We start from the raw sequence: 17,396 nt of genomic DNA, 5'->3' as shown, positions 1-17,396 counted from the left end.
TTTTAGAAACTCTCCAACTGATTTTATGCAGAGTGCCTGATCCATCTGCCTTGTTTTTAAGTTGAGGAAATTGAGATCTTTTGAACAAAATCACATCGCATAGGATATATTTAATTAAAAATGATCTAGTTCTGTTTATATATGACTCATTTCATTTTGATCAACTGAAAACCCAAGGATTAGTGATAACTACTTCAAGAATACTTTCGTTGATACAGTCAATGATGCAACTATTCTTATATTTTGGCAAGATAGTTTAGAGATATTCACTTCCATGTAGCAAAATTTTTAAGGTCATCAGTATTTAATGTTGGCAGATTAAAAAATAAATAAATTAAAAATCTTCTAAGTAAAAAAGAACAATTTACAAAAAGAGATTTTAGAAACTTACAGAGGATGTCCTATCTACTTCACAACGGCTGCTCAGAATAAAACAGGCCTCAGCATCATCCATCCTAAATGCAGATGGAAAAATAAGATAATCACACACTGACATATCTGTGTATATCTATGCATTATCTGCAAAATAGAATTCCAGTGCATATAAAGTACGTGTAAACTACGGACATCCTTAGGTTTAAATGAAAGTAGGATTTCTAGGATCGTGACTATATTTGACTGTAAACAAAATAATTGTTGTAGATTGGCTATATAACTCAAGAGCTTATAATGACAGAAGTTAAAAAAAGTCAACTTTTATTTTCTCTTTTATCATTGTATATTTTTTTCATATATATACTTTGTGTAAATTGAGGGAGTTGTATTAGCCTTTAGTTTAGATGGATTACATTTTGGCTTCAGTATGTCAACAAAACTAAGAGAGAGGAAACAAAGCTGCTTAGTATTTGTAAGCCAAACTCTACCGTACATTTATATTTCCTGGAGATGAATCATCAACTGTTCGAAAACCTTTCCTTTCATGCTAAAGTTCTATATTTCTTAAATGTAGTGATAAACAGTAATTACGCTTCAGTGCTTGATAAGTAATGTTCTAAAAACATAAAACTGTGTATTTTCAAAATAAGGAATTATTTATCTTTCTGGTTCATTATGATAAAAGAAATTTTCTCCAAAATATTTTCTATGAAAAATCCATGGAATTAGACCAAACCAAACAGTTTTGGAAAAATGTGAAGTAGTCATGGTTATTAAGACACTATGAGCATTGTATAACATTTTCTAAATGTCATCTTCAACAGAGCAATTCAAAACTCATACAACTGACCTTTGGAACTGGTTTGGAGAATCCTACTCCTTGTTTCTTGCATGGGGAATTGTACTGAAGAATGTATTAGTTAACATTAAATCCCAAATCTTCATGTGACATAGGATAAGAAATGAACATAGAAATGGTGCCTTCTTTCTTAATTCAGCTTTTTGAGAATTACCACCCTGCTACCTCTCACTCATCCACACTTTTCTTTTTTATTCTTATGGAGGAATGCTTCTTGCAAATGTGACTGATTTTGCTAAGAAACCATTATTAACACTATTAATACTAAATGAGTGTGTTAATCCTAGGTAGTATCGAGCTAAGATACTAACAGCCAATCTTAATGGCTTAGATTAATTTATTAGGTAGTCAAAAGACTTCATTTATCACAGAAATTCATACTGACCATAATATGTGCATGACTCATTCTTACCATATGAAGAACTTAACTCATTATAATAAATTAAGCATATTGATTACCTATGCAGATGAATATAAAGATCCAAGTTATATTACTGTCTAAGCAACTATTTCTTTACGGTTCCCAAATAATGAGTATAGATAGCAAATAGCAAACACCTGTGTTTTACTTGAGGTAATGGGAGAATCTGACTTATTCTAGAACTGTCATGTATAGTGACAACATATATGAAGTATGTAATCCACAACAAATACTAATATTGGGTGGGCCAAAAGTTTCGTTCAGTCTTTTGGGTAAGATGGCTCTAGTATGGAGAAGGTGCTGCGACTGATTGAACGTGTCAAAAGTTTGCGAAGTTTCGTGCTGGAGATTTCTTGCTGGACGATGCTCCACAGTCGGGTAGACCAGTTGAAGTTGATAAGGATCAAATTGAAACAATAACTGAGAACAATCAACATTATACCACGCGGGAGATAGCCGACATAACCAAATCAAGCGTTGAAAATCATCTGCACCAGCTTAGTTATGCGAATCGCTTTGATGTTTGGGTTCCACATAAGTTCAGCGAAAAAAACCTTCTTGACCATGTTTCCACGTGCGATTCTCTACTGAGACGTAATGAAAATGTTCCATTTTTAAAACAAATTGTGATGGGCAAAGAAAAGTGGATACTGTACAACAATGTGGAATGGAAGAGATCATGGGGTAAGTGAAATGAAGCACCACCAACCACACCAAAGGCTGGTCTTCATCCAAAGAAGGTGATGCTGTGTATATGGTGTGATTGGAAGGGAATCTTCTATGATGAGCTCCTTCCAGAAAACCAAACAATTAATTCCAACAAGTACTGCTCCCAATTAGACCAACTGAAAGCAGCACTCGATGAAAAGCGTCCAGAATTAGTTAATATAAAACGTATAACCTTCCATCAGGATAACATAAGACCTCATCTTTCTTTGATGACCAGGCAAAAACTGTTACAGGTTGGCTGGGAAGTTATGATTCATCCACCGTATTCCAGACATTGCCCCTTCGGATTTCCATTTATTTCAGTCTTTAAAAATTCTCTTAATGGAAAAAATTTGAGTTTCCTGGAAGACTGTAAAAGGCACCTGGAACAGTTCTTTGCTCAAAAAGATAAAAAGTTTTGGGAAGATGGAATTACGAAGTTGCCTGAAAAATGGCAGAAGGTAGTGGAACAAAAAGGTGAATACGTTGTTCAATAAAGTTCTTGGTGAAAATGAAAAATGTGTCTTTTATTTTTACTTAAAAAACTGAAGACACTTTTTGGCTCATCCAATATATTCTCAAAGAAGCTTAGTTTTACAATTATGTACCATTCATTATATCCTGACAGTTTCTACTGACTTTTTTGTTTCAGAAGTTATTAAATCTTTGGAAAAATCTCAGTTAAACTGACCTATTATATATAAATCAAAACTAATGTCAGAGTTCCTGTTATGAGCTATCTAGTCATCTTTTGCAGGAGTAAGCAGCAAAAATGAGTTTGGAAATTTTCTTCTGTTCTTTTCCATCACCCACACACCCCCTCCCCCATACACACACAAACACACAGAAAACATGCATAAAGAAACACAGAACATACACAAACACATGGAGAACATGCACCAGTACACACACACTAACACACATACTCAAGCGATCTGGAAAAAAACCAAAACAACAACAAAGAAAAAAACAGTTATGTTATGAAATTGAGGGAAGATACTTTTAAACCTAAAAGAGTTTGTAGGACAACTCAAGGATAAACATGAAGATATGTTTAAAACTTGTAAAACAAGAGAAAACATTGAGCAAAGCTACTTGTGCTAAGGATCTCTTCTGGCTTCTGAAACTAAGGATGCTGTTTTGCAGATGCCCAGATTCCCCAGTGTCTACAGCCTAACCAACCGTCCTCTCACTCTGCCCCCATGAAATGACCCTCATGACCTGTGACAAATGTGTAAGACTATGTCACCTTTAAGCTTGGTGGGCTGGCACCTACACAACAAGAAGAGAGAAACTAAGACCCCTGTCACCTTTCTGATTCTTCCAGTTCCCAAGGACTCTTTCATCTCAGACACCACCGGGCAACACAAGTGTTACCCGACCCGTATATGATACAAGCTCCTTAAATTTAAACCCTGACACGAACTGCTTTGGCATCTCACACAATGTTTAGCCCAAGATTTTTATCTGGGAATAAAAACAGTATCCAGGGATTTGGAGATGACTCTCCTTGAGTCTGGATAACTCAGCTCACCTCCCAGAAGCCTGAGATAATTATGTGACACCACACTTCTCACCGTGTTGTGTGGACACCGTCTGCCAAACATCCCTGCCCTGAGAAAGAGGAGCAAATACGCGGATTTTATATTTTTAACCTTCCAATTTGACCAGCAGTGGGATGAAAGCAAAAGCCTGTATTCAAAAACACACCTTGCAACACTGAAAACTGCTAAAATTTGGAGGAGAGAAAAGATATTAAAACAGTACAAGATGGAAAATATTGAAGAGATATACTCACTTTGCTCGCAACAGATCCTGATCTTTAAGGGCTGAACCTTGAAGGTAGATGACTCTTTGTGACCACATCGGAATCTGTAGGACCCTTCGGACCTGCACATCCATTTCAGTAGGACACAAAATCACCACATAATAATCCTACTCAAAACAAAGGGGGCCATGGGTTAGAGACAATAATGCTTTGTTTTATACTACGTAGGTAAATAGAATATCTAAGAACATTTCGAAATATGATAAAGTAGAAATTAACTCTTATAACAAATAAAAGTTTGCATTTAAAACCTAGCGTTAAATAAAATGATTCAGTAATAAACATAACAGACATATAAAAATCTCATAAATCAATATATTCATCCTGATCTTTTTCAATTTTATTAGTACCAGGAAGGGAAGGTAATCGGTGCTTATACTCAGCACACATTTCCAGTCTACGAAGTTTTCAGTTTTCAGTTTTCAGTTACGAAATCAGGCTGATTACGAAATCAGTTTTCAGTTACGAAATCAGGCTGATTCTAAAAGATAAATTGCATACCAGCCAGAAGTCCTAAGGATCAATTCATACTTCGAATTGTTACTTTTAGAATAAAAACTGTGATGGTGATTTGTATTATTTGGTAATATTATTATGAACTGATAATATTGAAAATATTCTGATGAATATCTGAATGGAAAAAGATTCACAAAAATATTGATAATACTGACAAAGTAACTTAAATTTAAAAGTTTGAGATCAAAATATTTCAAAATAATGGTCTTTTGGAGAAAATAAAAAACAATCTGTAAGAATTTAAAATCTATAAGAATTTAAAATAATTTATAAGAATTCAAATTCTCTGGTAAACACTCACCATTTTATCACTTTATAATATATCTAGTAGGAATTTTTGGAGTTCTAAGAATTCTCCATATTGATATTAGACAAAATAAATTACTAGGGATCAAAATTTGGAAGGATCGAATTTTCCCCCAAATAGATTTTCTTTGTGGGTTATAATAAGCATCTGAAATTATTTAATATGAATAATAAAAAACCTAACCATTAAATTTGGAATTCCTGCAAAAAAGGAAAAATAATTTATGCAAAAACAGAAGAATATATTATATAAGTATCACTTCTAAATTAGATTTTTTTTAATCCAAAAAAATAGTATTTTAAAAGTTCTCTAAAATATTCAAGAAAAAAGCTCTTTATTTAAGGGAGAGATAATTGATGTACTCAGCACTGTCTTGACCTCAGGATTATCCAAACTCTTGCCACTAATTTATTGGGGAAACACAAGAAATTCAAGTAGCTCTTTGCTGTTTGGACTAGATTAAGTGCCTTGAGCAGCAAAGGAGATGACCTAAGTCTACAATGACCCAGAACCATGGCAAGTGGAAGAAGTATCTGAGGAGTTCGTCTGCATAGACAGAAGAAGAGATTTTTCTGAATTTATGATCTCAATCAGCAAGTTATTTCCCAACTTTTGGTCACTTATTGTTACTATAAATAAGACCTAGTTTCACTCCAGGAAACAAAAGGAAAAATGGAACTTCCAGACTTCCACATTTCTATCAGCAACACTTGATAAAATTCTGAAATATTCAAGTGAGCAGATGATATTGCAATGATTCTTTCATTGTTTTATTATATTTTATGTTAAATTTCACTGTTTCATAAAAATATCATTTATGCATTACCCAAGGGAGAAAAAAGCAATCATTTTAATCAGAGGAAACCTTTCTTTGTAGCAGTAACATAATTCCATCTGTCTTTCAGTATAGATACAGAAGGAAACTTAACATACTGTGTATTCCTCCAGCATTTTTTTCTATGTTCCTGGTTATATTTGTAGTTCTTCATTTTCTCATTCTAAATTTGAGTGTACAAATAAAAATCCTCCAGAACACAGGCTGTACTATGATTAACTGACCTTGACAATGTTAGTAGGTATGATCTGTTTAAAGGTACCTGGAGTCTTGGATGAGCATAGAATTCATTCAAAAAGTCCATGAGTAAGTCAATCTTCAGTGAGCTGACACACAGAACAACGTGCTTTTCAGTTTGAGCTCTGTGTCGACTGTAGTTTCCACCTGACTTTTGTCTCTCCATCCACAAATAGGCCAGCTGTTCAAACTGTAATGCATTTTCCACATGTGAATGAAAGACACGGGACATAAAAATAAAAATAAATGCAATACATCTGTTGTTTATTAAGTATACTCAATTTCTTAGATGAAAGTCTTTGAGATTCAAATGATCAGTGTTCCCTTCAATAAGAGGCTCTTCACAGGATGGCTGCAGAGCTTGCTAATGCCTCCCAGGGCCTTCAGGTCTTCAGGAAACACAGTAATATGATTTTCCTATTAAGAGGTCAGGGCACTAAGAGGTCCGTGCCTCTGCTCTGTCCAGTAGGGTATGCAGCTATATATGTCATGCACTGAGTCAAAGAGAAAAGCCTCACTTTTTTCTCCCACATTCTTATATCAACTTCAGCCCACATCTCCTGCAAGGGGAGATACCCTTACCACCAACAAAAGGCCACATTCTAGTTATTTAGTAGCTGGTATCTAACGGTTGTGGAGTGTATAGGGGAGGGGTGTCATTAAGGATGACATGTATGATTGGATAGGAACGGGAAGATCTTTTTTTTTTTTTTTGCGGTACGCGGGCCTCTCACTGTTGTGGCCTCTCCCGTTGCGGAGCACAGGCTCTGGACGCGCAGGCTCAGCGGCCATGGCTCACGGGACCAGCCACTCCCCGGCATGCGGGATCTTCCCGGATCGGGGCACGAACCCGTGTCCCCTGCATCAGCAGGCGGCCTCTCAACCACTGCGCCACCAGGGAAGCCCGAAGATCATTTTTATACCTATGTAAAGTATATTTCAATACACTGTGTCCAATGGTTCTGTAACGGAACATGCAAGATTTATTTGTATTGGCCACATCCTGTTTCTGACCTGCCCACCCATGGACACCCAGAGTTCACTGCAGGAAAAAGTTGAAGATTGCCTCTACGTACCTTTAGTCTCATTTTATATCTCTGTCCCTTTGCTATCTCCTTATCCATTCTCCAAAATGCTGCATGATAGCTATGTATCATCTTCAGATTTTTAGTTGACCATCATATGGAAACAATTTTTATTCATTACAACATATGGCTTTTACATGTATTTTCAAGACTCAAGAGAAATCAACCCTTCACAAGTATATTTCCTTGAGCTATCATTCTATAATTTAAAAATATACTATCCTACAATCCTAAAATTAACATAAGTACTCTACATTTGAAAGAAAGCACCGTGAAGAATTGAAATGAAATGTGAGCTATCAATTGTGACTGGAGGGAAAAAAAAACTCAGTGTTTCTAATACAATGCAAAAAGGCATTTCTGATACAATTGTAATTAATTGACTGGATGGAACAATAGCAGGTGTTAATATATTATTGTTAGATTAACAAGCCACCCTGCAATTTTTATTAAATGTGGAAGATTTGATTTCATAAGATTTTGCAGGTTCCTATAAAATTTAACATGGTTGTGTTTACCTGTATGGGGAGAACCACGAGAGCAACACAGATCATGGCAACAACGAAAAGCTTGGACGACCATGTTTCTGGAGTGACATCCCCAAAGCCCACAGTAGAAAACGTCACAATGCAGAAATAAAGGGAGTCAAAGAGATTCAGCTTCTTTCCTATTCGTTCCAGATGTTGGATTCCACAAATGCTAAAGAAACACATGTGTATTACAATTAAAACTTTCAAATTAGGCACACTGCTTCTCACGACTCTCTTGAAAACCAAAGTGCATTTCATAAATCCACTTAGTAGTTAGGAACTTATATGGAACAGTATTTTGATTGAGGAAATATAATTTTTAAGCTTTTTTTCCTACGTCAAACAGATATAGTCTTATTTTCATTAGTAGCCAAAAACTGTAGCCAAAGTATCACAAAGTATACTTGAATAGCATGTAAAATAAATAGACTGAATTTCATGGGTGACTCACACAAACATTTTGAATGTGTGTCAAGGAAACACAGACACCAGAATTCACTAGATTTCTTCCCCATCAAAATAGCAATTGTCAGGGGGTGGTGGTGGGATGAATTGGGAGATTGGGATTGACATGTATACACTAACATGTTTAAAATAGATAACTAATAAGAACCTGCTGTATAAAAAAAGTAAATAAAATAAAATTCAAAAGAAAATAGCAATAGTCGGTAGTCTTTTTTTTTTTAACAGAGAGACATTTTTCAGTATATACATGTGGTATAGATATACGTGTATATATTCCATGTGTGTGTGTTCCATACACAGTCATCCTTCAGTATCCCCTGGGGTCTCGTTCCAGGATCCCCACAGATACCAAAATCCACAGATGCTCAAGTCCCTTATATAAAATGGCATAGTATTGATATTTGCATATAACCTATACACATCCTTCTGTATATTTTAAATCATCTCTAGATTACTTATAGTACCTAATACAACGTAAATGCTATAAAAATAGCTATAAATAAGTTGCAAAGTCTATGTAAATAGTTGCTTGTGTGCGGCAAATTCAAGTTTTGTTCTTTGGAACTTTCCGGAAATTTTTTCCCAAATATTTTCAATCTGTGATTGGTTGAATCCACAAATGTGGAACTTGTGGATACAGAGGGACAACTGTATACAGGAAAGGCTTGAGGAGTTAACCATTGCAAGGTGCCCCTAAAAATGAGTCTCTAAGTAGATCGATTATCTGTACAAAGCTTTCGATGATATGAAAGTAAGGGAACAGCATAGAAATTGTTATAAGATGTTCCCAAAGTAGAATTCCTAAAATAGCATTAGAAATAGCACTGCTACTAGCTAAAAAAAAAAAAAAGGCTATGAAACATGCATATATGTGCAATGTTGGAGGGAAATGAGATTTGCAACATAAAAACTCAGCAATAAAAAGGAATCTAGTACTGATGCGTGTTAAAATATGAACAAGCCAAAAAAAGAGTGAAAGAAGCCCGATGTAAAGGACTACATATTGTATGATTCTGTTTATATGAAATGTCCAGAAAAGACACAGAAAGCATATTAAGGGTTGCTTGGGACTGATGGTAGGAATGGGGTGATGAAAATGTTCTAAAACTGGACTGTGGTGATGATTGCAGAGCCTTGTAAATATATTAAAAATGATTGATTTTTACACTTAACATGAGTGAATTTTATGGTATGTAAATTACACCTTTATAAAGCTGTCAAAAAAAATCCCTGTAGGCTTCTGGATACTCCTTGTAACTTCTATACAGAAGCAGACACAGCTTGATTATGATGACCAAGAAGATGTGCTATTCAATGTTTAAACTACAGAAATTCCTTTTCCAGCCTTTTAAGATATCTATGTATTTGTCTAAGTTACATATCATAAATATTCAATTATCTTAAATCTTTTTAAGGCAGAGTATATAAGCCACTGGATAGTTAGGAAGACGGGTAGGCACACAGGTAGATAAACCAAGGGATAGAAGAGAAACAGTAGGGTACGTGTCATCATTTTGCTTCTGAGGCAGGAACTGTTCTGTTCTTTTTCTGTTTTCTTAACTCCAGGTCTCCAGAACATTTCAACAAAATTTCACTTGTTCTATGTTCAGAAATTTTGTGTAAGCTGCCAGGTCATAATAGTTGACTCATGTCAGTTTATTTTCTCAGCTCTATGCAATATACCAGCCAAGTTAATTCTAAGACTATTCAGATGGAGCCTTCGTACAACCAAAGAGAACAACTGTTTGATAACAATAGACCTTTCTGTGGAATATGTTTTTTACTTTATTTAAAATAATTTATATTTGAGAAGGTAAACAACTTCGCATCACTTTTACACTTCAGTAGGAAATAGAATGAGGAAAAATATAATTTATATACTTTTAAGAATTCAAATGTTACTGAAGGGCTTACTATATTTTGCATCACTACACATTAAAAGCAAATCTTTGTTTATAGATAAAATGTACATTTCCTAATTCAGACAGGTGTTACCGTGACCAGAACTACCAGAAAAAAATCTCCTGCTCTGCTTCCTGGTCTTCAGTTTGTCCTTCTTTTAATGCGACCCACTCATAAAGGCCATATTCATATTCTTTAAACACAGCTTGGATATATCAATCTCAGGTTCAAAAAAGCAACTAGATTCTCACTGTTGAAGAACACTTTCTTTTTTTTTGTTTGTTTGTTTGTTTGTTTTTTTCGGTACGCGGGCCTCTCACTGCTGTGGCCTCTCCCGTTGCGGAGCACAGGCTCTGGATGCACAGGTTCAGTGGCCATGGCTCACGGGCCCAGCCGCTCCGCGGCATGTGGGATCTTCCCGGACCAGGGCACAAACCCGCGTCCCCTCCATCGGCAGGCGGACTCTCAACCACTGCGCCACCAGGGAAGCCCGAGAACACTTTCTAATTTGTGGTGTGACATACTATTATAATAGCTGCCAATAAATCAATTCTTATGTTCATTCTCCTTTGCAACATGATATTGCTGTACTTCCCACTAAGGCGTACAGTGTGTCTCTCCTTGACCTTGAATTTAAGCTGGCCTATTAACTTGTTTTGACCAATAGAGTATTGTGGAAGTGATGCTGTGTGAGTTGCATAAGCCTAGACCTTAGGGGACACTGAAGTTCTTGTTCTCACTTTCTTGGAAGTCTAAGACCAAGACTTCCAAGTCTTGGAAGTTCTGAAGACACTGAAGTTCTTGTTCTCACTCATGGTGCTGTGCAGCAGCCCCATATAGTCAACTGGAGGATGAGGGGCCATGAGGAGAAAAAACAGCATGTCCCAGCTGCCAGCCAGCACAAACAGCTGCACAGCAGAAAGACGCCGTCTTAGACTCACCAGCACCTGTGAGGCCGTCACGTGACTGAAGCCAAAAGAGTAATCACAGGTGAGAACAGCAGAAAAACTGCCCCAGTCACCCATCACACAACTGTGAGAAACTACAAAGTTTGGGGTTTGGCAGTGGCTTGTTATTCAGCAATAGATACGTGGTGCATATAGAATTAACTAGAATCCAAGGGCTTCCCTGGTGGCGCAGTGGTTAAGAATCTGCCTGCCAATGCAGGAGACATGGGTTCAAGCCCTGGTCTGGGAAGATCCCACATGCCGCAGAGCAATTAAGCCCGCGAGCCACTACTTCTGAGCCCACGTGCCACAACTACTGAAGCCCGCGCGCCTAGAGCCCATGCTCCGCAACAAAAGAAGCCACCGCAATGAGGAGCCCGCCCACGGCAACACAGAGTGGCCCTGCTCACCGCAATGAGAGAAAGCCCACACGCAGCAATGAAGAGCCAACCCAGCCAAAAATAAAGAAAGAAAATAAATGAAAATGAAATAAAATAAGGTGTCTCTAATAAAGAGAAATAAGGTGGAAAATAAGGTGAAAAAGTAGCAGATAATTAATAATCATTTGATAAATCTTTGCAAAGCTTTGTAAGAAAAAAGAATTAACTAGAATCCAAAACCTGGATCTAACCTGTTTTTTCTTCGTTTGTCTCACTTATCTCCCTTTTACATGTTATTTGGACTGTTTGCTTATCATAATATATATAACCTATGGCCCAATGTATACCTTTTGCCCAATCTGTTTCTTTCAATTGAAAATCCTCTTTCTCCAATACCTACAAGAATTCCCATTTTTTGAAACCCTAGCTCAGATATGACCTCCCTCATGAAGACTTCTTTGTATCCCAAGCTACAGTGTTTCTGATGAATTTCTAAAGTATATATGAGTTCATGTCTTAGATAGCTACACTTTTACAAATATGTATATATATATATATATTTAGTGTTAAATATTTATCAATGCTACTCAACTATTATCAACCTCAATGACAGTATTTATACTTTATAATTTTCCTACAACACTTAGAACAAAGTGCATAGCAGCTATCCAGTAGCTAACTGCTAAATGAACAAAATAACATTTAATTAAACCCTGCTCAAATAATATATACAAACAAACTCCAAAAAATAGTTCATGCATGTTTCAGTTTTTTATTACTGCATAACAAACTCCCCCAAACTTATTGGTTTAAAAAAGTAACAATTTATCATCTCACATAGTTCGGTGGGAAGCTCCTTTGGTTTTCTTGGGCTCACACTTGCAGCTGTGTTCAGCTAGAAGTCTGGCTGAATGGAAGGCTCAGGATGGTCCCACCACTGGGGTCTATGGTCAGGTTTCATTGTTGGCTGTGGCGCCTAGTTTCTCTCCATGAGACCTCTCAGCCTCCAATCAATCAACCAGCTTCCTTTTTGGCATGGCAGCTGCAAGCCCTCTGAAGACCTAGCTTTGATCTGCCCATTCTATTTGCCAAAGAAAGTCACAAGATCATCCCAGATTGAAGGAGTGTGGAAACAGACTCCATTTCTTCATGAGAGGAGCCACAAAATATTATGGCTATGCTTTTCAATCTACCAAACTGTATACATGATAATACCTATCACAACCTATGTAAATCTTAATAAATTTTGCTGAATAAACCATATTGCAAGGTATTTAATTTCCTTGATATGGTTGTAGTTAAATCTATACTTACAAGCATTTTTTAATAATCCTTATGCAACATTCCATTTACTTGACCTGGGAAAATCATGTGAGCCTTTCACTTATTTGTTAATATTACACTTACACTTGAAGGACTTGGTATACCTTAATGCTCTCTAAATTGATATGAAAATGAAGACTCCTAAAATGATAAGAAAATGAAACAGTTGTTGCATATTTGGTATAATTATACAAAAGCAAAGTCAACTTTTTAAAAGAAGACTAATAAAGATGAATACACTGAATTACTTTTAGAGTTTTCCTCTGATTTTGAATAGGCTCGTCTGCTGGTTTCTCTTAGGGGCTCATTAAATGGGCCACTGCTTAGGTTCATGAGTAACAATGTCCCTACAGTTTTTAAAACATTGATGTCAACATATGATCTTCTAAGTCAATAAATATTTTTGTAATAAATAAATGACTTTTGTTCCTTCTCCCCAAGAGAAAATGATGCAGAGGATACTTAAATATCTAGCCCGAGAACACAATAATCCTTTTAAATTATAGGTCAAATCTTGTTCCCTCTCTGTTTCTAACTCTCAGTGCCACATTCAGAATAAAATCCCAAACACCTGGCTCTTCTCTGACCTCATCTTCCGAGAACACCCCGAATTCACTGTCCTCTAGTCCCTCAGCCTCACTGCAGTCAAGCATCAACCAGCTTCTCTCAATGCCTTCCCTTTATTTCCAATAGACATCTCAAAGTTAACATGTCCAAATGGAATCCTAAGCTTCCTCTCAAACTCTTCATCATTGGATGGTGGCAAAGAGAGCTTTCTTGAACCAAAATCCTGGGATCATCCTGGACTTTTTTTTTTCTTTTTTTATAACAACCCATATCCAATCTTTTAGCAAACTCCACTGCTTCTAACTTCAAAATATAACCAGACTCCACAATCACTACTCACCATTTATACTGCCACCACAATGATCCCTGCCATCAGGTTTTTTTCCCTCCACTGCAGTAAACATCCCCACCCTTTTTCCAACAGCTTATAGTCGACCCGTCTGCCAGAGCTGCCCTATGACAACATGAGTCAAGCCATGCTATTCCTCTACTTAAAGCCCTGAGAGGGCTCCCTCTTTCGCTTAGACTAAAAAGCTAACAATCTTTCACTTGTCTCCAGCGTGCTCCTCTATCCGACCCTTCCCTATGCCTTTTGGACTAATTTTCTACTTTCCTCCCTGTGGTTTGCTCTGCCCCAGCTACACTGGCATTCTTGCTTTCTGACCAACATGACAGGCATGGTCCGGACTCAGGGTCCTGTCATGGACTGCTCTCTCTGGCTGGACCCTATTGCCGAGATATTGCCACGGCTATCTCCTCACATCCTTCAAGTCTTTACTTCTATCCTGACCATCATATATACTCCAAGTCTTTCTTATACTGCTTAATTAAAAAAATATATAATAGTTTTAGTCATTTGCTGGGTTTGATGCCCATTATCCATAAACCTCTATAAGAATGGAGGCTATTAGGACAGAGTCACATGGTGTCTTCATCTATGTTGCCTGAGCACCTATATTACTGCCAAGAACATAATGATGTGCATTAATATTTCCTGAATGAATGAGGGTCTGAATGTAAAATACACAGATCTCTGTTGCCCACATTTAAATCACCTAGCTATTTAGCCTGTTTAGATAGATATAAACTAAATACATTTCATTAAAGAAAGAGCACACAAAAATGTTTATCTCACCACTGTCTTAATGGTGGAATCTAATACAACTAAGAGGCAAGGCTAAATACTTCTTTGTCAAAACAGGCAAATGACTTTCCCACCACCTTTTGAAATATTCGAGTACTTATAAACAAGTAAATTAGGTTTTATTTTCCTTAGTAATTCGCTTTTGTAACCCCATCATTTGTTTAGTTAGCATTACTTAATATGATAAATACAAAATTTGGAAATTTAAAATGCATTGACTTACTTATTGAAACCCATTCTGCTTGGGTAATAGGCGAGCAAATTGTACAACTAAAAATTTGTCTTTTTATAAAATCAAATTTAATATTCAAATATAAAACTTGTATTTATTTAGTCTTGTTAACATTCTAAACTTTCTGTCACTAACATATTTAAAAACGGTTTGAATTACTGAATTAAACTGATTATATTTCACGATTTACTAATCAAAAGTTTTACCCAAAATCCCATTCATGTTAGTGAGTGAATCTTGCATACATTAATACTAAGTTCAGTCAATCAGGTTAGTTACATAGCTATCATAATAACAAAAGTATCCAGCTTATGTTTTATGGAAGAAACAAATTACTCTCCAACATTAGAGAGAGATTTGCCTACAATAACTTTATGATCTTGACTTCGTTGTTGGGATTCACTTTCACATGAACTTCTGCAACTATTTCCCTTATGTTCTATTGTAAAGAATCACATTATTCGAAGGGTAGAAACACTTTAGAAGGGAATTCTGCAGAATTTGCACTAACATCAAATTCTAAGATAGGATCTTCACATTATTTAAACAAAAAAGTCTTTCAAACCTCCTCTAGAATTATAAAAATTAGATTTTAAAAGTATTTTGAAAATTACTTGTTGCATGTTTTTATTTTACAAAAGTAAATACTAACACATGGGGAAGCTTAATAAAAAGGCAGAGACCAGACTACTCTGATCACATTATATGGACACAGCATCACTTTCTGATACTAGTTATAGAGCATCTACATGCAACACGTGGAGAATGTTAAGAATATCTGCCAACTTATTACATACCATTTTGGTTATAGGTGACACAACTAGGAATGTTTTAAAGAAATATGAAAACTTGTATTACTCTTCTATGTCAATCATTCAAATAAAAATACTTTAATATTGTTCATATAAATTATCTTTCTAAACAATAATTCAGCTACTTTTATGAAGGAATGTAAAAAGTGCACTTTCAGCAGAGATAGATACACAGATAGTTTACTGTTACTTTATTATATAATTCTTGAGGCTAAGACAGTTTTAGCATTGAAATACCATTTTATTTTACTATGCATAAACGTTAATATTTCATTTATACGTTAGCTATTTTTCCTTGCACTGTGAATGCTACAATGTGCTGCATAAGGATTTGAAGCTATTCAGTGATTATAATCCATTTTAATATAGATTGTTATCTTATTTCATTCACAGATGTCTTTCGAGCCATTATTAAATGAAAACTGCCGCTTCTCCCTGATCATAATTGATGAAGTTCAGTTAATTATTATTTTGTCTCTGTACCCAGAAGTGATTTTAATGATGGCACAGATTTTCTGATAAACTAAATCCAAGAATGTGCTCAAATACAGCACATTCATAATCAAAATATCCTATTTTGCCTTCTTATAAAAGAGATACATCTGTTCAGTCAGTCAAAGCCCAAGGTAAACTATTCAAGTTATATCCTGAAATGAAAGTAGCAGTAGGATTTAATAATATAGAATTAAAAAATAAATAATCATAGCTGGTGGATATTAGTAAACACTCTGTTACCTTCAAATTTCCTAGTAATCAAATTTAATGTTGTTTTGTGACTGGGCCATGATATTTAAGAAAAAAAGCTCACTTAAATGCTTAATTTTAACGGATACCTAATTGTAACCACATTTTTGTTTATTATCACGTATCCCCTGCCTAAACATTTGAAATTAAATAATTTACTACAATCTAAGATATAAAAATAGACCAATATCACACCATGTTCTATTTGCCTTTTTGTTTCTTTAATTTGTATACAAGTTACTCAGATTCATTTGTAGTGAGTGACTTTGAAATGAAAAGTTGCAAATGAATATATTTTTCTTATAATTTCTCTACTGTAAAAATACCTATCAATTTTAAATTTAAAAACGATTTCTATAAAACCAGTAAGTGCTATAATATTTTAATCAAATGTTTAAAATGGAAAAAGGGTGAACTAGTATCATAAAGGTAAGTCATGTTTATTCATACAAATACACTTATTGATGGCTTACTAGTGCCAGGCACTGCACTGTATGTTAGAGATGCAGATACATGACATCTTAGTCTACACAAAAACAGTTTCTAAAATCTAAAGTGAATGATTCTGACCTCAACTTTATAACACTAATTACTACTAGCAATAACACCATAAATTAATAATCAAACATTTAATTCATAACTTGATTAATACTAACTTAGGGAAACTACTTAAGCTTTTTAAACATCATGCTCCTCAACTGAAAAGTAAACGTAATCATGTTAACTTCTTCATTTGGTTATTATGAGAATTAAGCGGCCTAATGCTCAGTGAAATGCCTGACACCTAAGAACCTTCAATGAATTCATTAGTAATTTTGTTATTTATATGACAGCCCCAGCATAAAAGAAAAAGAAACACAAAAATGAGTCAAATATAAGGATCCAATATCTCCACATAAGTGTTAAAAAGCCCTCTCCACTTGACAAAAAGCTAAATGCAAGAGAGTCAGGGACTGTGGAGGAAGAAACTGGCAATGAGAAAATAGCCTGTCTGTTCTCTTTGTTGTGGATTAGCTAACAGAGTTGTTAGCAGCAGAAAACCACTCATGGATTAATGAATATCTGTAATCGTGTCCAATCTTTTCTCCGCCCTGTAACTCTTAACTGCTAGGGGAAGTGGAAACATGGGCAAGTGTGGAAGGCTCTAAAAAGAAAAGTTAGGCGCTTCCCTGGTGGCGC

The 17,396-nt window shown here is 35.6% G+C and overlaps 1 protein-coding gene across 4 annotated transcripts in view; it reads right to left on the bottom strand.

The window, feature by feature from the left end:
* Positions 1-17,396, bottom strand: part of KCNT2 (potassium sodium-activated channel subfamily T member 2) — a 372,171-nt gene that overhangs the window by 174,299 nt on the left and 180,476 nt on the right. For all 4 annotated transcript variants that reach the window (XM_073800193.1, XM_073800198.1, XM_073800201.1 and 1 more), the window contains 4 exons: positions 7,690-7,870; positions 6,112-6,276; positions 4,162-4,298; positions 392-455 (listed from right to left, as the gene is read on the bottom strand). In XM_073800193.1, coding sequence (XP_073656294.1) covers positions 392-455; positions 4,162-4,298; positions 6,112-6,276; positions 7,690-7,870 — 547 coding nt within the window. The remainder of the gene's footprint in view (positions 1-391; positions 456-4,161; positions 4,299-6,111; positions 6,277-7,689; positions 7,871-17,396) is intronic.

This window comes from Tursiops truncatus, chromosome 1 (assembly GCF_011762595.2).
Source record: "Tursiops truncatus isolate mTurTru1 chromosome 1, mTurTru1.mat.Y, whole genome shotgun sequence".
NCBI lineage: Eukaryota > Metazoa > Chordata > Mammalia > Artiodactyla > Delphinidae > Tursiops > Tursiops truncatus.
This window is presented reverse-complemented; position numbering and strand designations above follow the sequence as displayed.